Source organism: Grus americana, chromosome 6 (genome assembly GCF_028858705.1).
Source record: "Grus americana isolate bGruAme1 chromosome 6, bGruAme1.mat, whole genome shotgun sequence".
In the NCBI taxonomy this organism is placed as follows: domain Eukaryota; kingdom Metazoa; phylum Chordata; class Aves; order Gruiformes; family Gruidae; genus Grus; species Grus americana.
In genome coordinates this window covers 28,873,675-28,894,271 of record NC_072857.1, presented here as the reverse complement: position 1 = coordinate 28,894,271, position 20,597 = coordinate 28,873,675, and the positions used below count along the sequence as shown (strand labels likewise).

Genomic DNA, 20,597 nt, shown 5'->3' with positions numbered 1-20,597 from the left:
TCCAAAATATGGAAAGAGACTGCTAACATTGGTGGGCAGAGTTCCTGGGGAAAAAACAAATATCCTAATCAGCATTTATCACATTACTACCAGACTGACCCAGACAGCAAAGAAATGAAGGAATATGCTCTAACAGTGATCGCATTTCAGTCTAAACTTACTGCTGACTGCAATCGGTAGGAATACGTCCATGGATTGCAGTGGTTCTGGATCAGACTCATACTAGCTTCTACGACATTTCTGGCAGAATAAGGTGTTACTCAACCCGGATCAAAATATCCAAAGCATGACTTTCCAAAGTGTCACAGTTGAAGAGCAACACAGAAGTCTTAGGTGAATATATGGGCAAAGAAAGCCAGACAAAAACCTCTAGAATTTAGAATATTCTCTTGATATTTTTTTTAAGAGACTTCTGTGCAGAGAAATTAAATGTGTCACCTACTTATGAAATGGAAGCAGTTTGGCTGCCAATTGTATGAGCTGTGTTGAAACAGCTGCTCTAACAACTGTTTTTACTATTAAATTCTTCAGTGATTCTCTTAATCCCAAATTAGATACCTCCTTCCTTTAATCACCGGTTTATATAAAAGCTCTCTCCTCACAAGGCAAGGTTTCACCGAGGATAACGAACAACTGCAGGTCTGCTTAAAGCACTGCCCTCGTGTTTCTCTGTGGCTCGCATCTCCCCCACCCCGTTTCTGCGTTCTCAGTGGGTGGCACGCAGAGTGCTCACGACTCTGTCCCCTGTGTGTTTGTAAAAGAACCCAGAACTATATTTGAGTTCTTAACATTTCGCAGCCTGTCATTACCTTGCGGCATGTAATTAAGACTGTCCACATACAAGTCACTTTCCTACTTTATCATCATAATCTCCTTTCCTCTTTCCTAAACATGTACATAAGAATATCTATAACTGACTTGCTTTAAATGGCTCGCTATTAGAAACTTGAAACTTGCTGTCGTGACAGTGCAACTTCCTTGTTCTTTTTAACATCTTTCCTGTTTTTTCCCCTGAGCCTGCTTGGCAAAGATTGGATGGAGACAAAGGAATTGGCTGGATTATGGAGAAGTGGAGAAGTAACTGCAGTCTGCCTTTGAGCGATGGGTGCCATCGCAAAGCTGCTGTTTGCTTACAGGAACCTAGCTGAGCCGTGATAGAACATACAGGAGGTTCCTACACAACGCTGTGAGAGCTGCAGGAAGTTCACTCAAAAAGTCCTGGTCCAACATCCTCAAAAATCATATATATTTACACCTGATGCTGTTGGCTTCCTACATTTCTCCATTGTTAGCTGTTCTTAAAGCACGTTCACTGACAACCACACCTCCAGACCAAAGCCAAAGCCAAGAACTGGGGTGGAGGTGTCTTATTTTACAGTGCACTTTCTCACAGAAGGAAAAACTTATTTCCTCATCTTTGCAGCCTAGAGTCCACACTTTTTGAGCAGTTCTGAATTATAACCCAACATAAGCAGCAATGCTTTTATTCCAAACATCTGTACCTATAAAGCAGCAGCTTCCCAGCCTGTTGGTCTCCTGAGCACTTTCAGTATCCATCTCAACAATGCCACGGATGTATTTGCATTTTGTAGCACACATCTCATTCCCTAGGTTTCACTCAGCACATCACTCTGTTGATGCACTCTATGGGATATATGCTTTTGTTTTTTAATTTGATCTTCTTCTTTTTAATTTGCATTCACTTATCTTTTTTCCACAGATCCTTCCTCTCAACCTAACCATTTTGTACTGACACTTCTTTCTTTCATTAATATTTTGTTCCCTAACACTTGTTTTGTTCTTTTACTCACTGGAGGCACAGCTAATACAGCTTGCTTCTCTGAGGCAATGTCTCCATGACTTCATTAAATTTTATAACATTAATTTGAGCCCTTTTGTTCAACAGCAATATTTACTTCCATCTCCTGTATTTTTAAGCTGAATTTGGTGCCCTTAGTTTGAGTGGGAGGTCCTTATGCCTGGTTATACACTAAAATCCATACCAGATCCATGCTTTTTTGTAAATGTGACACTTGAAATTAGTTTTATTTACTTCAGCTAGTATCTTCTTGCAAAAAGGCTGGCTGTTGAGTTTCAAAATATTAATTGACTTTTAAACTATTCCATAGCGCATTAACTGGCTGTTTGCTATGAAGAGTTAACTGACTTATTAGAAAAATTGACAAAACCCATCCCTGTCTGCCTCCTTCTACACTTCCAAAGTATTCTTCTGGGACATCTGGCTTTTAGTGGGTTTTTCAAGCTACGTCCCAGTTGTTGCAGACATTTTCTTTGCTCAATTTTCTTTAGTTATTCCCATGGAAATTACAGAGGTGGCCTGCCAGCCACAATCCATGATTTGATGTCATGAACCTTGACCTTTCTGACTTTCTAAAGTATACTTTTTCAGTACTGAGACTTAATTTGGCTTGGAAAGAGGCATCCTGTTCATTTGAAGTGATATTTCTATTTTATTAGAAAGCTGGAGGTACGTTTTACAACTAAATCTCCTTCCTTTTGAATTCACCGTAGAGATTTCTGTAATTGTGATCCTGTTTACAGTTTTCTTTCCTCCTTTCAGCCAAGTCTTAGAGAAAGACACAAGACCATTTTTTGAAATGTCTGCAGCACACCGACCCTTTCCTACCTGCTCTGCTTTTCATGGCTGAGACTCTCCCCACAGAAGGTACACACAGGTTATTTATGAGCTCTGCACGTTTTTGGACAAATGCGTTTTGACACCACGCACAAGAAAAGCCTTCAGACTTTACAAACGACACTGAGGTAATATTAGTACCATGGCACACTGCAGCAGAGTAACTGAAACAGAGATAAAGCAGAGCAAGTTGCAGCAGAGCGCTTCCAGCTTTCTCCTGCACATGTATGGATCACAAGTCCGGTGTCCCACTATGGATTTGGACTCTGTCCTTTTTGAAATGTGATGACTTGTCTGACATTTCAGAGACCCTGGGCAGTTTCCACAGCAATCAGTTTTATTATCTTGCAGAGTTAAGTATAGTTAGTTAAGCAAACCTTGAATTGTGTGGTATTGGATTTAAGCTAATCTTTTAATGAGCACATCAGCTTGGTTCCCAAGCTTGTGCTCTAGCATGTAAGAATGATTTTTTTTTTCCTGCCTGTATTTCATCTTGGCTGTTTTATTGCAACATATCTTGGAGATCCTTGAGTAGGACCAGTATTTCCATTAAAACTGATTCTAAATTCATCTGCCAGGACTTATAACCCAACTAAAACCATACACATATTTCATTTATAATGAGATCACCACATTGGAAGATACAGACAGATAAGATTTTGCTGCATTTTTCAATGAAAGTACAGCTGTCAAGATAAAAATCTTAAAAAAAAATCTGAGTTACTGATATTACTTTAGATGATTAAAACAGAAGCAAAAGTTAATAATCAAGTACAACGTAGAATACACTGTTTGAATATTATTTATATTTTTCATTACTAGGATGATGAAATTAGGTGGGCCATTCATTTTTGTGCCCTACTTAGTCCTAATCCTATTTAAGACTCCAGATTACCAAGTCTTCTTAGTTTTGCAGTTATGTCAGGGGAATATTAAAAAAAATATGATTTACATTGAAAATTAAAAAAGACAACTCACAATTGGTTCTGAAATCTTTTTCTTGACCCTCTTCTCTTAATTTTAATCAATATGAGAAGTGGGGGAGATACAGACTTTTTTCAGCTACTCAGAACTATAAAATATTTTCCTATTGCCTTGCCCTTCACTGTTTTCCATGACTTTGGAGGGAAAATCTGAACATTACTAAAAATATTGAGTATTATATTATGCACTGAAAGTTAATAGGTTTGCTTTGTAACTGTGTAATATATGTCCAGGAACATGGTTTCACTGACAGACTATGAGTTTGGTGATTCTGGGCTGGGTCAATAAATTATTTCACTGCCACTAAAGTTTTGACAACCCCCCCACCCCCTCCCACCATTTACAAAAATCTATGTGCAGGTGCTCTTTTTAACCAGGTGAACGATGCTCCAATTTAAACAGTGCTACAAGGCAGCAATGGCATTCCCTGTGATACCTGCAGTTTGCATCACCATTGCCACCCTCTGCCTGCTATAAAGCACAATTATGGGCTAAAAAAATGAAAAAGAAAAAAAAGGAAAAAAAAAAGCAAAAGCAAATTCAGTAGAGCCACGTAACAAAGTCAACTGAAGAGAGGAACAGCGGAAAACTGAGAGGCAGACTGTTAGAAGAAGAAGCTGAGCACCAAGAACGTCCCTGGCAGATACCTTGGCAGAACAGCAGAAGTATTATGGGACAGAGCAACACTGTCACCGTTACGGAGAACCACTGTGCCACCCCATGGCACTTGCCAGTGCAGACGGGTCAACATCAAAAAACAACCAGGACATCACATCCCTCAGCTGATGGCTCTAACCACGACTGCACTGCTGGGTCAGTGCTGTGTAACAGACTGTCGGATGTCAAGGAGGAATGTAAACCGAGGATACAAACTGAGAAAGGGGGCAGATTTTTTACAAAGTGGAATGGAATAAGTTTAATCAATGTGATTTAAAGCAAAAAAATTAATTGTGATTTAAACCAACAAGCAGGGAATTTTGATTTAAATAATTGATTTTAAACCTTGCATTTTCATCTGTGCTCCTTGGTTAGTCAATTCCCATAGGTCGGGAATGCTCTGACAAGTTGATTTGCAGCTAATTATAGTCTGCACTAAAATTGTGATTTCTTTTTGTTAACCAGGAGAATACACTATATACATATTTAAGTAATGTCAGTATATTAATTTCAGATTCTGCTAGACAATGGTGAATGATGACTCTTATTTAATAGACAATTAACTTTTTCTTGTGATTTGTGTCAAGTCACTTTCTGATGACATTTTTGGGATTCAATTAAATTGCAGAAGTCCTACATTTTGAAATAAAATCGGTTAGTAAAATAAAGGCAAGAACACTCAAGTGCAAGAAATAGCTAAGGAAACTTGCTAAGTAATCTGTTCCTTCCGTTTGAGGAACCTTATCTCTTCATGACATAGGTGTTACAGAAACTTCGCTTTTGGAAATGTTTTTGACTCAACTTTAGAGGCTGCCTCAAACTGACTGCATGGGGACTCCGGCCCCTTGAGTCAATGCTGTTTTCATGCTCTATAGTGTAAGACCTAAGTGCTCAATCTATTTAATTTATTGAAAGGGAGGTTAAAAGATAACATAAACAATCACTGCACAGAAATACTGAAGGGGAGGCATTTTGCATGCCTAGCTCTTAAAATCTAGCAGAAAAAATATTTACCATATTATCTAGAAATTGGGTAATTTCAGACTCAGGGAAAAAAAAGGTATAATCTTTTTAAACAGAAAAATAATTAACTTCTGAAGAATGTAATGAATTCTCCACAATGTGACATTTTAATTCTAGATTAGATGTTTTTGTAAATACATTTATAAAAGTAACGCGATGGATCAACATTGAAATTTAGTTTGAGGCAGAAATGTAGAAGGTCTTGGAGGCAAGGTGATCAAAATTGTCCCTTCTGGCTTCATACCTAGAAATGGAGGATGTGTTGCTTTTAACTACTGCCTTAAGAAGCGCAAGTTGCATGGCCAATCTGAAGGGAAGCTTCCAGCACTGCAAGACTACGTTCTGCCACTGTACTGCAAGGCTAGTTCCTTCATACGTTTACAAGTTTCCCAGTTTTAAGATGTATGTTATATTTAAGACAGATATTCCTTGTGAGCCAATTACCAGTTTGCTCAGTGGCCTCCTCCCAGCCATAGCAATACAGCTGAACGCATCTACACAGCCCAAACTCATTTTTCCATGCTAGCAGTTATTTTCTAATACTCTTACTGCTTTTCCAGCCCTGCTCCTTTTCTTGACAAAAATACATGTTTTTCAATACCACCAGGATTCCAGAGAAAGTCTGGAGTATTAGCTTTCCTTTGGAATCAGCATTTCTTACCAGGAAGATGGCTGAGCTTTGTGATCTACGCTCATCATGTCACCAGGGTCCCGTCTCAGTGTCTGACAGTCTGCTTTTGGTCACAGCCAGCTTTTCCATCAACACAGAAAAGCACGTGTCCTTGAACATGAGATTTCTCCAAACAAGGCTGCTGTTGGCAAGACTCTGATTTACATTAAGACAGACTTCCATAAAAGCAAGCTCAAAAATAAAACTATGAACAAACTGAGCAGCTTCAGCTTCATATCTGTTCCATAGCTCCATCAGGAAAGTATTTTGGATTACACCAAGAAAACAGGCATTAAAAATAGTTTAGAAAATACACGTTTTTCTGGCTCCCACACCCTTGCCCTGCTCCTCTTCCCAAAAGAAGAGGCTAAGAGGTATAAAAATCAAGCCATTCTTTTCCTAAGCAGGAGGATTTAACTTTACTTAATACTACTACTCAGCACTACTTAGCCGTAGCCCCAGGGCAACACGTAAGTATTGAGTGCAAAGAACTGTATCTCTCTTGCAAAGCCTTCCATTCTGTCTTTCCCACTTTGCTGCTTTTCTGCAGACAGAGCAGCACAATGCAGCGTGAGATGAAGACCTGCAACTCTCCTGCCACAGCCACTTATCATCTAAATCAGACGTTTGCCTCTGTAGACATTTCAAAACTAAGTCTACAGACTGGCATTATTTTACCTAGAAACTAAACTACGTAACTGAGCTGGCCACTCATTAAGCCAGTCACATACAAAGCCTTCCTCCTAAGGCTGCTGCCTCCTCCTAAGGCTGCTGCCTCCTCCTTTCAGCTTTTAATTAAAAATGTAACCTTACACAGGAACAGATCCTCCACTCAAAGGCAAAAAGGGCATCACTGAGCTCAGTGAGAATGGGACACTGGATTTGCCGCTGCATCTACTGAAAAGGCAAGCACACTTGACACAGCTGAATTCTTCAAATACAGATTAATACAGACTTATATCACCTGAATTTGGCCCATAATATCTAGGCTTAAATTAGCAGCTTCAGAGAAAGCCAGAAAAATACAAAACAAAAGGGCAACGCAGCAATGATGTTTCAAAGCTTAGATTTTTACAACCCAGCAGCAGGCATGTTGGGATGCTGCGGGCAATCTGACTTCCCCTTTGCGCAGGATGCAGGATGGGTGCCTTTGCATGGGAGTGGGGTAGTGCCTTAGGGGTGCCCGACATTCATAAAGCTATTTGGCAGGCGATCATTCCTCCTTCTTGCCCAGTGGGGAAGAAAACCAAAGCTCTCAATTTGTCCATGCCCACACACACTGGCATGACTCCTGCTGGCTTCCAGGTAAGCAGAACAGTTTCCCTGTGTAGGTCCCAGCTACTCTTGGCATGGCACAGATCCCCTCCTCTCCCCTCATCCAGTGAAACTGGCTGCAGTCCGAGCGCTTTCCTCTCCTTCCTTGTGTTGTGCCACACCAGAGCGGCAGGCAAAGGCCGTATCCTCCTGGACTCAATGCGGTATTGCAATAAGAATCTGTTTCCCAGCATCTACAACCCTCATCTGAAGCCTCTTTAAGTATCTCTTATTAAACTGGACTTAAACGGCTAAGCATGCAGACAATTACGTGCCACGTCCGTACCAAATGCAGCTCAGTGGTTTGACCAAGGTGAGGACAGGGACAAGATGAGGGCAGGAAACCACGGACTAATACCAGAATGCTGGTGAGAAGAAAGCTGCTCTCGGAGGAAATACTACCTCTGTATTTCTTTCTACCTTCCTATTTCTTTCTCTTGGTTTTTTTTTTTTTTAATAATGCTGCCCATTACAGTAGTAGTCATGGATCCTCCACTGAGAATAGGTTGGCAAATGAGTGGTTTTTACCTGTATTCCTCTATACTCCTGGGCAGTCAGCCACGAGAACAAAAGAAATCACTCATTTCCATTAGTGGCTGGCAATGAGACTGCATCCCCTTCTTTTGGATTTAGACTTCACTCCAGCAATCTAGTCATTTGTGACTGCCAGGGCTTAATTACTGCAGTAACATGAAACTGCAAAACTTACAATAGTGAAGTACAAAAGGCAGCAGCCGATTGCGGGGCTGCAGGCACACCCAAGGGTGCCCTGTCCCAAAGCTCTGCTCCTGCCAGGGGGGAAAGAAACCCTCTGGGGCCACGGCAGTGGTGTGGCCTGTGTGCGGCAGTGCCAGCGTTCGGGTCAGGAACACACAATCCCTTGCTCTCCAGCATAATCTTCTTAGGCACGGAGAGAAATGACACTCCTCACACCGATCTTCAAAAGCTTATTGAATGTTTGGATGACTTCCTAAATGGCAAGTCCCAGCCAGCCAAATACTCAAGCCTGTCAGAAGAGCTGGAGAGTCATGTTTCCAGCAAGTTAAATGGAAGTTTTGGGAAAAACGCTGTGAGCTTCATGATCTGATTCAGACAGACCTACTTTAAAAAAACCCAACAACCACCACCACAAAAACGCAGGGTGCAGAGGCAAGCAGTGCAGACACCGAGGGGATGTGCCGAGGATGCAGCGGGTTTGAAAAGGAACGGGATAGAAGGAATACAGAGAACACTGCTGCATAAAGCAAGGGCACATCTGCAACTGCACTGCTCACTTCTGGTCATCCTCGCTTGAAAGGAATACCCATGAAATGAAAAGAATTCTGGGTGATGGAAGTTACTTCTCTGGGAAATTTCCATTTTATAAAGATTGAAAAAATAAGGTTGATTAACTTGAGGGGAAAATGTATAAAAGGAGACATGATACAGGAATATGAAAATTGCTGTAGAGAATTACGCTGGGCACCAATTGCTAATTTATTCTTGTAATTCACAAGTAAGTACTCAACAAAATTGAAGTTTAAAATAGATAAAAAAGAGTCTGCATAATTAAACTACACCTAACTAACCTGCAAAAATCACTGCTAAAAACATGACAGGAGACAGGAGTGTTGGAGTACAACAAAAAGATGGCTATTTACCCAGGAGAGTAAGAATATCCACAGTCGGTCAGGAAATACATACAGGACACACTGCTGGAAAGCAGGCTTCTCTTAGAAAAGCCAGTTAGTGCACAGGACGAATTTCCAAAACAGTGGCTGACACAAATATCGTTTGAAGGCAGTAACTTAACTACAGACACATCCCTTTGGTTTAGAAACCATGTACATTAAAAATGCCTACAAACATCCAACAATGTCTTGTGAGACAGCCTTTACATATTGGTTTCCAAAAGTAAGATATTCTTTGTATTTTCAACTGGAATTGGACACGACATTACGTATTTATCAATCAATCTCTCCAGTGACATCTTTGAATGTAAATAGCTCAGTGGAAAAAGAAAAAGAAGCAAAAAGAAACTATTCACTGATTTCCTAAATGCTAGCTCTACTTCGCAACGAAGAATCTCTTCTTGCTTGTAAATAGCTATTTTTGCATTGCCTTTACAATTTACCTTGCTTGTACGTCCAAGAAGTGGACTGGGCAACCCCTCTAAGGTCTTTCCCAGCCCTCTAATTCTAAAGGGGGAATATTTTTCTATTTTTGCTTTCCTCCCATGCTTCCCACTATCTCTTCTAGCATCCTTCTCACTCCCCTTTCTGACTTGCTAAATCTTACACTCTGCTATTAGAACTCCCATAGAAATGGGACTGAAATCTCTGAAATGCTTCCTTTTTGTTATGCCCCACTGGTTTCAGACTAGAATTATTCTTCATTGAGTTGATAAGGATTAAAAATTAAAAAAAGCCCTCAGAGAATTCACACTCATTTCCACAATGTTCAGTTAAAGCACAGAGATGTTCCACTGGAACAGGACTGCTAGTCAGACGGTCTTTGCAGCAACAGCGGGACTTCAGCAGCTGTGGCTGCTGTAGCAGAGGCTTTCCACAGCGGTACTCTGTCAATGCCAGCTAGGATTATATCACTATAAACTCACTCATTTATGCCCTGCTACGACCTATTATAACTCTTGCAGAACCCGCTTCCTCAATGTCATGTTCTCTACCTGCGGATCATGACTCTTGCTGACATGTTCAGTGAGAAACCCTTTTTTTTTTAAAAAAAAATAATTCAAAAGTCCAAATTAATAGTATAGTTATAAAGATGGCACTAAATCAGCAGCAAAAGGTGAACAAGACAGAACTGCAAAATAATCTCTCATGTTGGAGCCGGACATCAGCTGTGGGCTGATTTTGCTACCCATCGGAGGGAGGGTGAATCAGAGGGGGTGTGTGCGAGGGTCGGTGCTGTACCTGGGTAGGGATGCATACTGCCTTTCCATCCCCTCGTAGTGGAGATTGTATGAGCTCCCATCTGGACCTTTTCCAGGCACCTGTGGAGAGGACAGTAATTAGAGATGAAGATCAATTATGCAGCCCAGCTACTAACAATGCATCTCAAAACGATAAGCAGAGAACACATGATGCTGCAACATGCCAAAATCAACAAAAGAAAGGCAGGGGCTCAAAGAAGCTCCAAATCCCATACATAATCTTATCGCTGCTAACAAGAAAGGCTTCCGTATCAAAGAACTGTTTAGAACAGGTACAATCTTCAGAGCCTTTTCCTCGCCTGCGTGCTAGTTGGAATGCTCTCTCTCCTTTTCTGGCTGGTCTTCCTCCTAGAATTCAGTAACATAAGGACGTAATCTAATTAAGCACACCCCTTCTGATCCCAGTGGCACAACTACTTGAACCAAAGCTAGCATCTTAGTACCAAGTTTGCTTTCTCCACTTGTGTGTTTTGTTCAAGTATAAAACATGATATAAACAGGCTTTGCTTTCATTCTTAACACAAATCCAGAAACTTTCCCTAATGCCACTGCAAAGCTAAGCATCCAGCTGGGAGTTAAGTGCATTTATCATGCTCTGGTGCCATTTCAAAAGTGAAGCATTAGTGCACTCAGTCAAAATGCCAGCTCACTACTTGGTTTGTTTTCAAGATGGCAACCGGAGCTGGCCGGAGAGCGCAGTTCTATCAGGAAGGCTTCAACTGGGGTACAAAATGGTGAACTTCAATGCTTTTAGCACACAGGAGCTCTCCCAATTTCACTCACTCAATGCCTGCTGATGGCCCAAAGTGTTAAGAGCCCTGTTAAAATGGAGCTATTAGTCTTTTCCTCCATAAATGCAGGAGGCTCTGCCTGCCTTCAGTGTTTCCTACATTAGTATGTATTCCTATTCCGGCACTGCTAGAATCAGCAGTTTTATAAAGCAATATACTAAGAGGCCATTTAAAATCCCCTTCCCTTTTTACAGATTAATAGCAGAAAGGAAGATTTAATGCCTTTTCAAACATTTTTAACAATTCATTAAAAAGAGAAGAATAAATCACACCAAGCTTTCGGCAAATGCCTGATTATAAAAAGAGAAAACAAACAAAAATTAACATGTTTTTCACATTCTACAGGTTAAAGTACATTTCTGTCAGTCCTGTAATTTATGCACGATACACCATTTTCATTGAAGCGATGTATAAGCTTCTACAATGGGAAAGGTTGTGCACTCAGGTGTAGTAAGTCTCATCTACCTTTACATAGCATGTCTGCGTACAATTTCTTGTGGACCCACTACCTAAGCCAAATCCAATGCAAAGAGAGGCACTATCCCTTGGCACTACTAGGCAAGCTTAGGAATTATTCTAAACAAATACTGTTATGCACCTTGCCACTCACTGAACATCCAAGATACTCGTAAGTGAAAAAAATTATTTAGCGCAGGCCTCTTGCTAACTCCCCTTTATCTGACTCAACACAGAAAGGAGTCCGCACGGAACTGACAGCCATAAGAAATAACCACCTCTGATTTGAAATGACCCATGCTTTAGCAGTGCCTGACTTTGGACAAGCAAAAAATAACAATAATTGCCCTACATTTCAAAAAGAGGGCAGAAGGTTAATGGATCATTCATTCATTTTTTCCACCAGAAAAAGTAACATGTAGAGAGAATTTCTAAAGATAGAGTCACTTAGGCTGAGAGTCACAGACACTTTGGCTGTTCTTGCACTGCTAATTTGATCAGGTTGATAATTTCCCTTAATTCACCAGGTATGCCAGTGAGAGAAGAGCCTCCAGATTTCTGCTGTTTTATGAAAAAGAATGAGGGGAAAAGAAATGAATGTATAATTTGGTTCACTCCACACAAAAGCCACATAGTATGCAGTCTACCTCCGTGGCCATAGACAGACTATTAATTATGCGCAGTGGCAGGATGTTTATGAGCTGAAGGAGGCACCTGGTAACTCCGTGCATTCGCAACCTCGTGCAACTTTCCTGGTGATCACTCTCACACCTAGCAGGAGTAACAGCAGCCAGCCAACGTGCAAAAACACCAGCAGATTTGGAATTGTGCCAGCACTGAGCAGCAATCCCAAAACTTCTATCAGTCACTAGAAAGTAAAAAATATTTACATTGCAATGCCTTTTTGCAGCCTGAAACCACCCGTTTTCCAATGGTTTCCTACAGACCAAATAGAAGGCGATACCCCCCACCAGGTCTGTTTGTGTATATGATTTGAGAGACAGTTGCCATAGAAACCCCCCGGCGATGGATACACAATTTTGCTAATTTGGATCCATTGAGCGGCTGAGTCTTCACACCCTATATAAAACCCCCGACGCACTGGAAAAGCATGCTCTGGCTCTGCATGGCTAATTAAAGACTCAGCCATTTCTCCTCCTTTCCCTTCTCCATCTGTCCACGCGACAGTAAGAACGTATCATCATTCAGCCACCAGCAAAACAATGCCTGGAATAAAATACTACCCCAATGGAAAGAGAAATTGCGAAAAAGGAAACACCTCCTTTGTAGAAGTTATTTATGTTTCAGAGAGAGTCAAAGCAAAGGGTTCCTTCCTGTCTTGTACAGCAAAGCTAAAAATCGGCGTGAAAGGTACTAATTAGCAAGATCAAAATATTCCAGCTTCTGCTCCTTCCCAGAAACGGGACATGTGCAGCTGGCCCTCAGTCCAGGTGCAGAAGTTTTAACTGCATAGTTAATAATCACAAAATATTTAGGCAAGCAAACAGTAACCTTAATTAAAAAAGGATTAAAAACTGTAAGTCCTATCAAAGCCAAATGGATGCTGACCACAAGATGACCAGCGAGGCACGGGAGCCGATGGAAGGTGCGTTACTTGGCCAAGTCCGTATTGGAGGTGGCTAGAAGAGCTTTTGAGACCAACACCCCAATCAGTAAAGAGAGAATCTGACAGCAGTTGAAATACACGTTTCACGAATGTATGGTAATGCACAACAGAAAGAACGATCCGAAACATGCTCCTGTATTTTTAGGGTTTAAATTAACAACATCATGTTAAATAAGAGCCATCATTATGAAAAGATCATCTCTTAGTCTAGAGCAGCCTCAACTAACAAGCAAAACATGAATATGCAAAAATAACGGGGTAGAGATAAACACAGAAACAGCCATCATCCCATCAGTGCAATTAAAAGAGCAGCATGCTTAAATTGAGGAAAGGAAATGCTATCTTTATCAAAAAACAACAACAAACAATTCATGAAACTTAACTGTTGCAAAGTATCGGTACGGCCAAGGCCTTTGTAGAATGGAAAATTAATAGACTGGATACACATATGAATCAGAACAACTAGCATCAGGTTAGCAGAAGACAGTAAAGCCTTTGACAAATTGAGGAGACGTAAAGCCTTGAAGAGTCAGCCATTCCCTGAAAGGGAGAGCAGGAAGAAACCTCTGCACCAGCAGGTATTTCTCCTCATCGCCCCTGCTTTGGGAATCCCAATGAATTCTCTGAAGCTCGTAGCAGTGGCCACACTCGGAGACAAGGTGCCAGACAAATGGGCAAGACATTGCATCCATATAGCTCAATACCCTCATGGTCTGGATTTTCCCTGTGCCAGAAAGGCATTGTTTCTATGTAAGTAGTAATATTTTTGTTGTTCAAGTCTTTTTTTAAAAAAACAATAATTTCCATTAATAAACAAGATTTCTGCAATAGAAGTGTGTCACTTCAGAAAAACCCCTATGACACCTCTGCATCTTTAATTAAACCCCTGCCCGTCCCCAGTGGTGGAACCAGGCTGGGGGAAAAGCAGAGCGAAGAGCGATGTGGGCAGTGCACGCTGCTCCCCTCTCTCTAAGTCCACAGCCTTCAGCAGGACCAAGGTGAAGGGCCAAAAGGCGGAGAGGAACGAGCACAGACTGGGGCTCCCTCCACTTCCCTGGACAACTGGAATCCAAGTTTGTTTCAAGACAGAACACTGTAGAAAGATTCATAGTTTCACCTTTCACATGCAGATCCAAAACAGACAGAAAGGCAAAACAACTGGAAAGAAAAAGTGAAAACAAAAGCTGCGCAGGCGTCAGTGCAAGCTATGTCCCTGGCAAACGTGGTAACTGCAGGGCACTTTGAGGAGTTTTCTAATACACGGAATTGATAAGCTAGCAGCAAATCTCTCCAACCTGCCAATTCTCCCTAGGAAAACTTCCCAGGAAAAAAAAATAAAAAAGGTGATGTGAACATGCACTTGTAGATCAAGTCAGAAACAAATATCTTAAAGCTTTCAAATATTTGTAAATAAATTATAAGGCCTAAGTAGAGTATACCTGCAGGCAGGTATCTTGAAATAAGTCTACGATTTGCCCACAGGAAAATGCTGGGGCTGCAGGAGAACAATTCTTTAAGAGCAGAGAAAGGATTTACCTCATCCTGAAGCTTGAGACTACTTTGAACACTGCGCAGGAAAGTGCAAGAGGCCATGTTTTTTCCTGGGAGATGCTGCATTTCATTCCTCCTCACCTGCCTTACACTGCCTTCCTCCTGGAGCATTTGTTAAAGGCTAAAAGACTAGCTGCTAGCAGGAAAGCCTCCCTTGCCCCTTTCATATGGATCAAGGTGTTTGGGGTTGGACAGCCATTGCGGTATGAACAGTAACAACCAGAACAATCTTTTTTAAAGTTTAAGCTTCACAAAGCCAGAATCAACTTTTTCTTGTGTATTTGCACACAGCTCAAGGTGGGAGCTACCACGCTGCAAATGGAAGCCAGCAGCAACTCCTTGCACCTGGCAGTGGGGCACATTTGGCAGGACAGCGTGTTTTCACCTGGGGCTCTAACGCCTCTCGCAAATCCCCACCTGAGCTACCCGAGCTCCCTGCTCCAGGTCCCTCCCGAGTGAAGCCAGCACGCTGAAGACTCAAGACCATGGGTACCGCTTATAAGGAAAAGAACGATGCAGAGCCATTTTCCAGGTGGCTGTCTCAGAAAGCTGCCATCACTGTTCCCTCTCCTGCAGGTATTTTATATAGAGCTACATACAGAAAACTTGGATCATCAGTTTGTTAAAAATTTTGTTTAAAGCTACTTAACTAGCTATAGAAAAACCATAGATCAGAGTCAGAAATTTCACACTCTTAAAAAGGAATAATACACAGTGGGTGTTGCATTCAGGCTTATTCATTTTTCACTTAGACGCTTTTAATTTTTCTTTTTAACCCTTTGTTTTCCCCACTTCTGAACAATAAGCCTCCTCCAAACATTTCAATTATCATTAAGATCAGAAAGAAAATGAGGCGTGTGTGCTGCCCACTAGATAAGTAGCAACAGCATAACTTCATCTAGGCCGATGATTTTAGCAACAGGTTTGTGAACCCAGTGCAAAACACTGCTGACTCCACTTGAGTCATACCTGACTTAAAATTATGGGAGATCAGGAAGAGCTTATGAAGATAGGAGTCCTGGGACTCCTAACTTTTTCATTTATTCACTGTGTACGCTCAGGAAAGTCACTTGAGCTTGTGCATTGTGGTTTTCTCCCCATAAAAAATGGCGTGATACTACCGTTGTATTTTATACGACCGACATGCACTAAAAGCCAGGAGCTGTTCCAGGAAGGCTGCAGAGTGAGCCATGTGCTCAGCCATCACCCAAGCGCTGTGAAAATGCCACCCAGTGCTGCTTTTTGCCTGAAAGTCTGTGTATAAACATGGCACACAGAACTGCTGCATCGCTTAGTACGTTTTTCAATAGTCTTGTGATCATCTGTTAAAGGACTTGATTCAGATGCTGGTTTGACCTCTCTTCTCAAAGCTCTTCTTTTGTCTGTGAGCGTTTCTAATCACATGGGTTGAGATTCACCATGCCAAAAAGAGCCGTGGTATAACGGAATTTGCCCTTTAACCTTCAGGTCTCCCCTCTGCTGAGACACAGTTGGTTTTTGTTTTCAATTAAGTGAAAACTGAAGAAAAACTGAGAGAGGTAAAAGTGGCTTTGTTCCCCACCCCGGTCTCAATGTTTGATATACAGGTGAAAGACCAAAATTCACCCATTTTATTTTTTGCATTTCCACAGTCTGCCTGGTTCGAGGGACTGCAAGCGAAATTTAAGAGCACTGTTTGACTCACGAACACTTTCTTTAGCTGTTAAAACAGAGGTGAGTTATATAAGGCAGTGCAATGGATGTTCCATTTGAAATGGAGGAAGTTGTTCAAAGGGGTCTTCTTAATTCCGTACTGCTGTGATATCCTAATTATCCCACCCTCCAAGACCTCCAGCATTTCCACAGAAAACATATTTTCCTCCATCCAGCTTTTCTATGTTTTCCATCAAAAGGTAAAAATTAAAAATTCTACCAGTGTCCATGATTCAAAAGAAATTTCCTGATGTTTTCCTTACAAACACAAAGAGGGATGTATTTTGCTTTCCTGGTTTTGCAATGAAAGTTGAAACAGTGATTTTGCGTTATTATAACACTCATCATTTCTCCCTCTAATTTGGATGGTTTTTAATAAAGCTCCATTGATTCCACTGAAAGAAATCCCTCCTGGCAAAAGCAGAACACACACGCTGATTGCTAAATATGCAGCAATTATAATATTCAGCAGCGCACTTTAATATCTTATTTATAGATGTATCTATCTATAATTTGCTTTAATTAAGTTGCATTGATTTTAATGACAGAAGCAGTCCTCAAAGAAGAGTCTAATGTTATACAAGCCCATCAGTACTGCTTTACCATTGTTTGGATATAAGACAGCACCTTTAATACAACTTTTTTTTTTTATTATTATTCTTGGTGCTTTTCTTTGCTAAGTGCTTGCAATAGCAAGATGATGTTCCATGGGAACTCTCAAAACCACCTCCAGCACTGGAGAGAAAGCACTTTCAACTTCCCTGTTACAAACTTGCACAAGGGACAGTTTTCAGGACTGAGGAAGCAAGCGGTGTCTTCCCAGCACGTCCTGAGAAACCTTGTGTTTCTGTTCCCATTCCATTTTACAGACATCTTGGGAGTGTAATTGTTAGAGGTTCTCAAACCATGGTCTCTGCCTTCAAAGTTTGTTTTGGGTAGTGTCTGGCAACTAATTTAAACTTTTTATTTTGTCAACAGAGTAAATCATTTGGGAGGGTGAACCAACAGATGGCTATAGGTGCCTGTTCACAGTCCAATCACCAAGTCACGATCTCATAGACTCTTAAAAGTTCTGTTTTCTGGGCTGAGTCACAGGGAATGTTGAGCCACCTTTTTCTTTTAAGCACACGCTCACTTTAAGCATTTTATATGAGTCTGGTTTTGAGATCATTCCAAAAACCACTTGATGCTATTAGAACTGTGACTAAGTTTGTCAAAAAGCATCTTGAAGAGCTAAAGGAAGGTACTGCTGCACTCCTAGTAGAGTCTCACAGCCTTGGTTTCTGCTGGGTGCTACTACATACCTTGGCCCTGATTCAGGAGAGCATGCTAAATACTGATGAGGGTGGTTTGTTTTAATTTCAATAGCATTTGATTCCTCTTGGAGGCATTCCCAAAGCTGACATACACCTGCATGTCTCAGTGGCTGTATCTCCTTTTCGGGTGAAAATACACAGGAAAAATATCTGTATCTCTGTATCCCAAACACGTCTTCACACATTTGAACACAGCATTCTAGTGGTGATGATCTCAGCATCTCCATCTCTGAAGTAACCCCATAAGATATCACTGGTTCACATCAATTGAGGATCTATCTCAGAGACTACTGAGGTAGCTTTATAACATTACTTATGCAGAACTTAATGTATCAATCACTGTTAGGGTGGTTTTTTTAAAGAGAAAAATAAGCGCTGGCTTTTTAAATCACTGCCTTTTGGAATATATCAGCACTAATTTTATAAGAATTGTTCACGTTAAAATGCAAGGGCATGATCTCAAAGGAAAAGCGCCAAAGTAGCTAAGCAAGTACATTTTCAGTTTCTGGTCATCATTTTTCATTCACTGATTATTGCTTAAGTGTTGATTAATAGTTATGTTCATGCTGCTAGAATGCATTTCCCTTGGGTGAGAAAAACATCCTTCTCTAAAGGAAAAAAGAGATAGTAATCAAACCATCCTTCCTCTTCCCTGTAAGAAACACAGACACACACTCCAGAGTCACTGATGATCTTGGTTTTGCTGGTGAGTAGTTTTGAAAAATTTCACTTAGAAAATCAGCTGTATGCAATCAGAACACTACTTGGTCCGTCAGATTGCTAGGCAATTAAACACTCCCCTTCTGTCTGTCTGTCTCTCTCTCCACATATATACACATACGTACACATATATATGCACATGCACACACAAATGTACATCCTTACAGTCATTGTCCCTTCTCCCTATGCAATGAACACCAGGAACACAGTGCTCCATGCTGGAATTAAGCAGGGCTGATTATCTCAGGATTTACTTTTCCTCCTCAGCAATGCCCTACCTCTTGTTCAAGGAGGTGAAACTAATGGTTTAGATTTAGAGAGGGAAAAATTCTCTATAAAGACTGAGGGAAATACAAACACAGATGGGAACTTTAAAAGGGAAGCAGGCTGTTCCCATAACAGTTTAAAAACATGGCAATTGCCTTAGCTTAGTAGAAAGAAAACAAGCTCTCTGCATTTGCTGTATCTTGCAACACTAAGTAGAGAGAAAACAGCAAAGATGGAGGTGAAGCCAAAACTGCAAAGTGTTTTTGCACAGCCTCACAAAGATAATATTCTGCTTTCTGAACCCTAACTCCGCAGTCCCTGGTGCTGGAGGACTATAGTTCCCTGTGACCATGCAAAATGAGATCATTTCCTGGCCTGTGTCCGTCTCTGTGGGTGGCTTCTTTTTCCATTAGTTGTATAATATGTTTTGGTTAATTCTACCTCTTAATTGTCTTTAATGAGCACCAGATTTGTGACACCCTCACTTGCAAACGTATTCTCAGAGTAGAGGCAGAGACCCTTGAGCTGAGAGCAAAACTTAGAAGCGGCAAACAAAAAAAACCCTCGGCACCCATCAGCGTTGATTCTTTCCAGCTACAGGGGGGCATTTCAATTGCTCTTCCACCGAACCAGGCCAATGTAATTAAGCTCTTCCCAGCCGCTAGAGAGAAAACTTGTCACTGAGATACACCTGTGATGCAATACACAGCATACATAATACATACATGTGAATACACTTCTAAGGCAGATCTCCTGTAGTTGTTCTGCAATACTGTGCACAATTCCTCCCCCCATGAAACCAGTCCTCTGCCTTACCCTGTTTGAAACTAAGCTGCTTCTTGTTCCTCCCCATCTTGCATTCTTTGCTTCTCTTCTCACTGTAATTAGTTTACAAGACTACTTATCCAGATGATTACTGCTTTTAAATGACAGTCGTCTTTTCTTTTACTCCAGTTCATTGTTGTGTATCATTTTGTCTTGCTATCTGAATACCCAGTTCTCTAAAGCATTTTCTCATTATGTTATCTCCTGATATAAGGCATTTTGAAATACTTCATGAGAGACACTGTATGAAGTAAATTGAATTGAATTTTCTCTCAAAGTCAGGGGCTTTCAGCATCTTTCTCTAGCTAAGTCAGCAGAGTTCTTGGCACCAATGCCAGGGCGTAATGGCCACACTTTGCAGCCCAGCTATGAGCTTGTGTTCTTTTTAAGGGAAATGAAATGACAGTGTCAGTACCTGGAAAGCAAACAGGGGACAGATCAATATTTCCATTTATGATGAGGATGGCAAAATGAAAACGTTTGGGGTATTGTTGAGGTTTTTAACACATGCATTGAGATAATGCTATTTTGCCGTATCTACCTACATCTGGTGTTGTTGCTGAATGCGTATGTGGGGGGTTTATGCATGTGTATGTCAGGGAAGGAAAGAGTGAGGGAAAGGGGAAATAGCAGGGCATGGAACTAAATTGCAGAGCAAGTAGTGGAAATAGACAGTGAAAAGCTTCCTGCAGGCAGGCAGCTTCACAGGGGAGAGCGAGCCTTTCATTGTCTATAAAATCATGCCTTGTTGGAGGTCCTCAAGAGTAGAAGGGGTAGCGCCTAGAGGCAGTAAATCTCTCACTGTTGTATTATTACATTCTAAACACTTAGCTACTGTACAAACCAGCACACTGCTTCAAGAGAAGAAAAGGAGGAAGAAGGGGGAAAATGAACAAAGGGAAGAAGAGGGAGATGGCAATAAAATTGGGAAACAACCCCCTACCACAGCTCTCCCCAAGAATAGTTCACATCAAAGAAAAACAGCAAAAAGTAAATCGTCACGGAGTTAAAAGTTAACCTCAACTCCTTCCATTGTGATTTGACACCATTCTGGAACAGTACTCCCAGAATTTGAATGGTTAGTCTATAGCACAGGGTATTAAATCCACCTTAATC

The 20,597-nt window shown here is 41.1% G+C and overlaps 1 protein-coding gene across 3 annotated transcripts in view; it reads right to left on the bottom strand.

Moving 5' to 3' along the window:
* PARD3B (par-3 family cell polarity regulator beta) overlaps nucleotides 1-20,597 on the bottom strand; it is a 423,913-nt gene that overhangs the window by 20,539 nt on the left and 382,777 nt on the right. For all 3 annotated transcript variants that reach the window (XM_054830200.1, XM_054830201.1, XM_054830202.1), the window contains one exon: nucleotides 10,217-10,296. In XM_054830200.1, coding sequence (XP_054686175.1) covers nucleotides 10,217-10,296 — 80 coding nt within the window. The remainder of the gene's footprint in view (nucleotides 1-10,216; nucleotides 10,297-20,597) is intronic.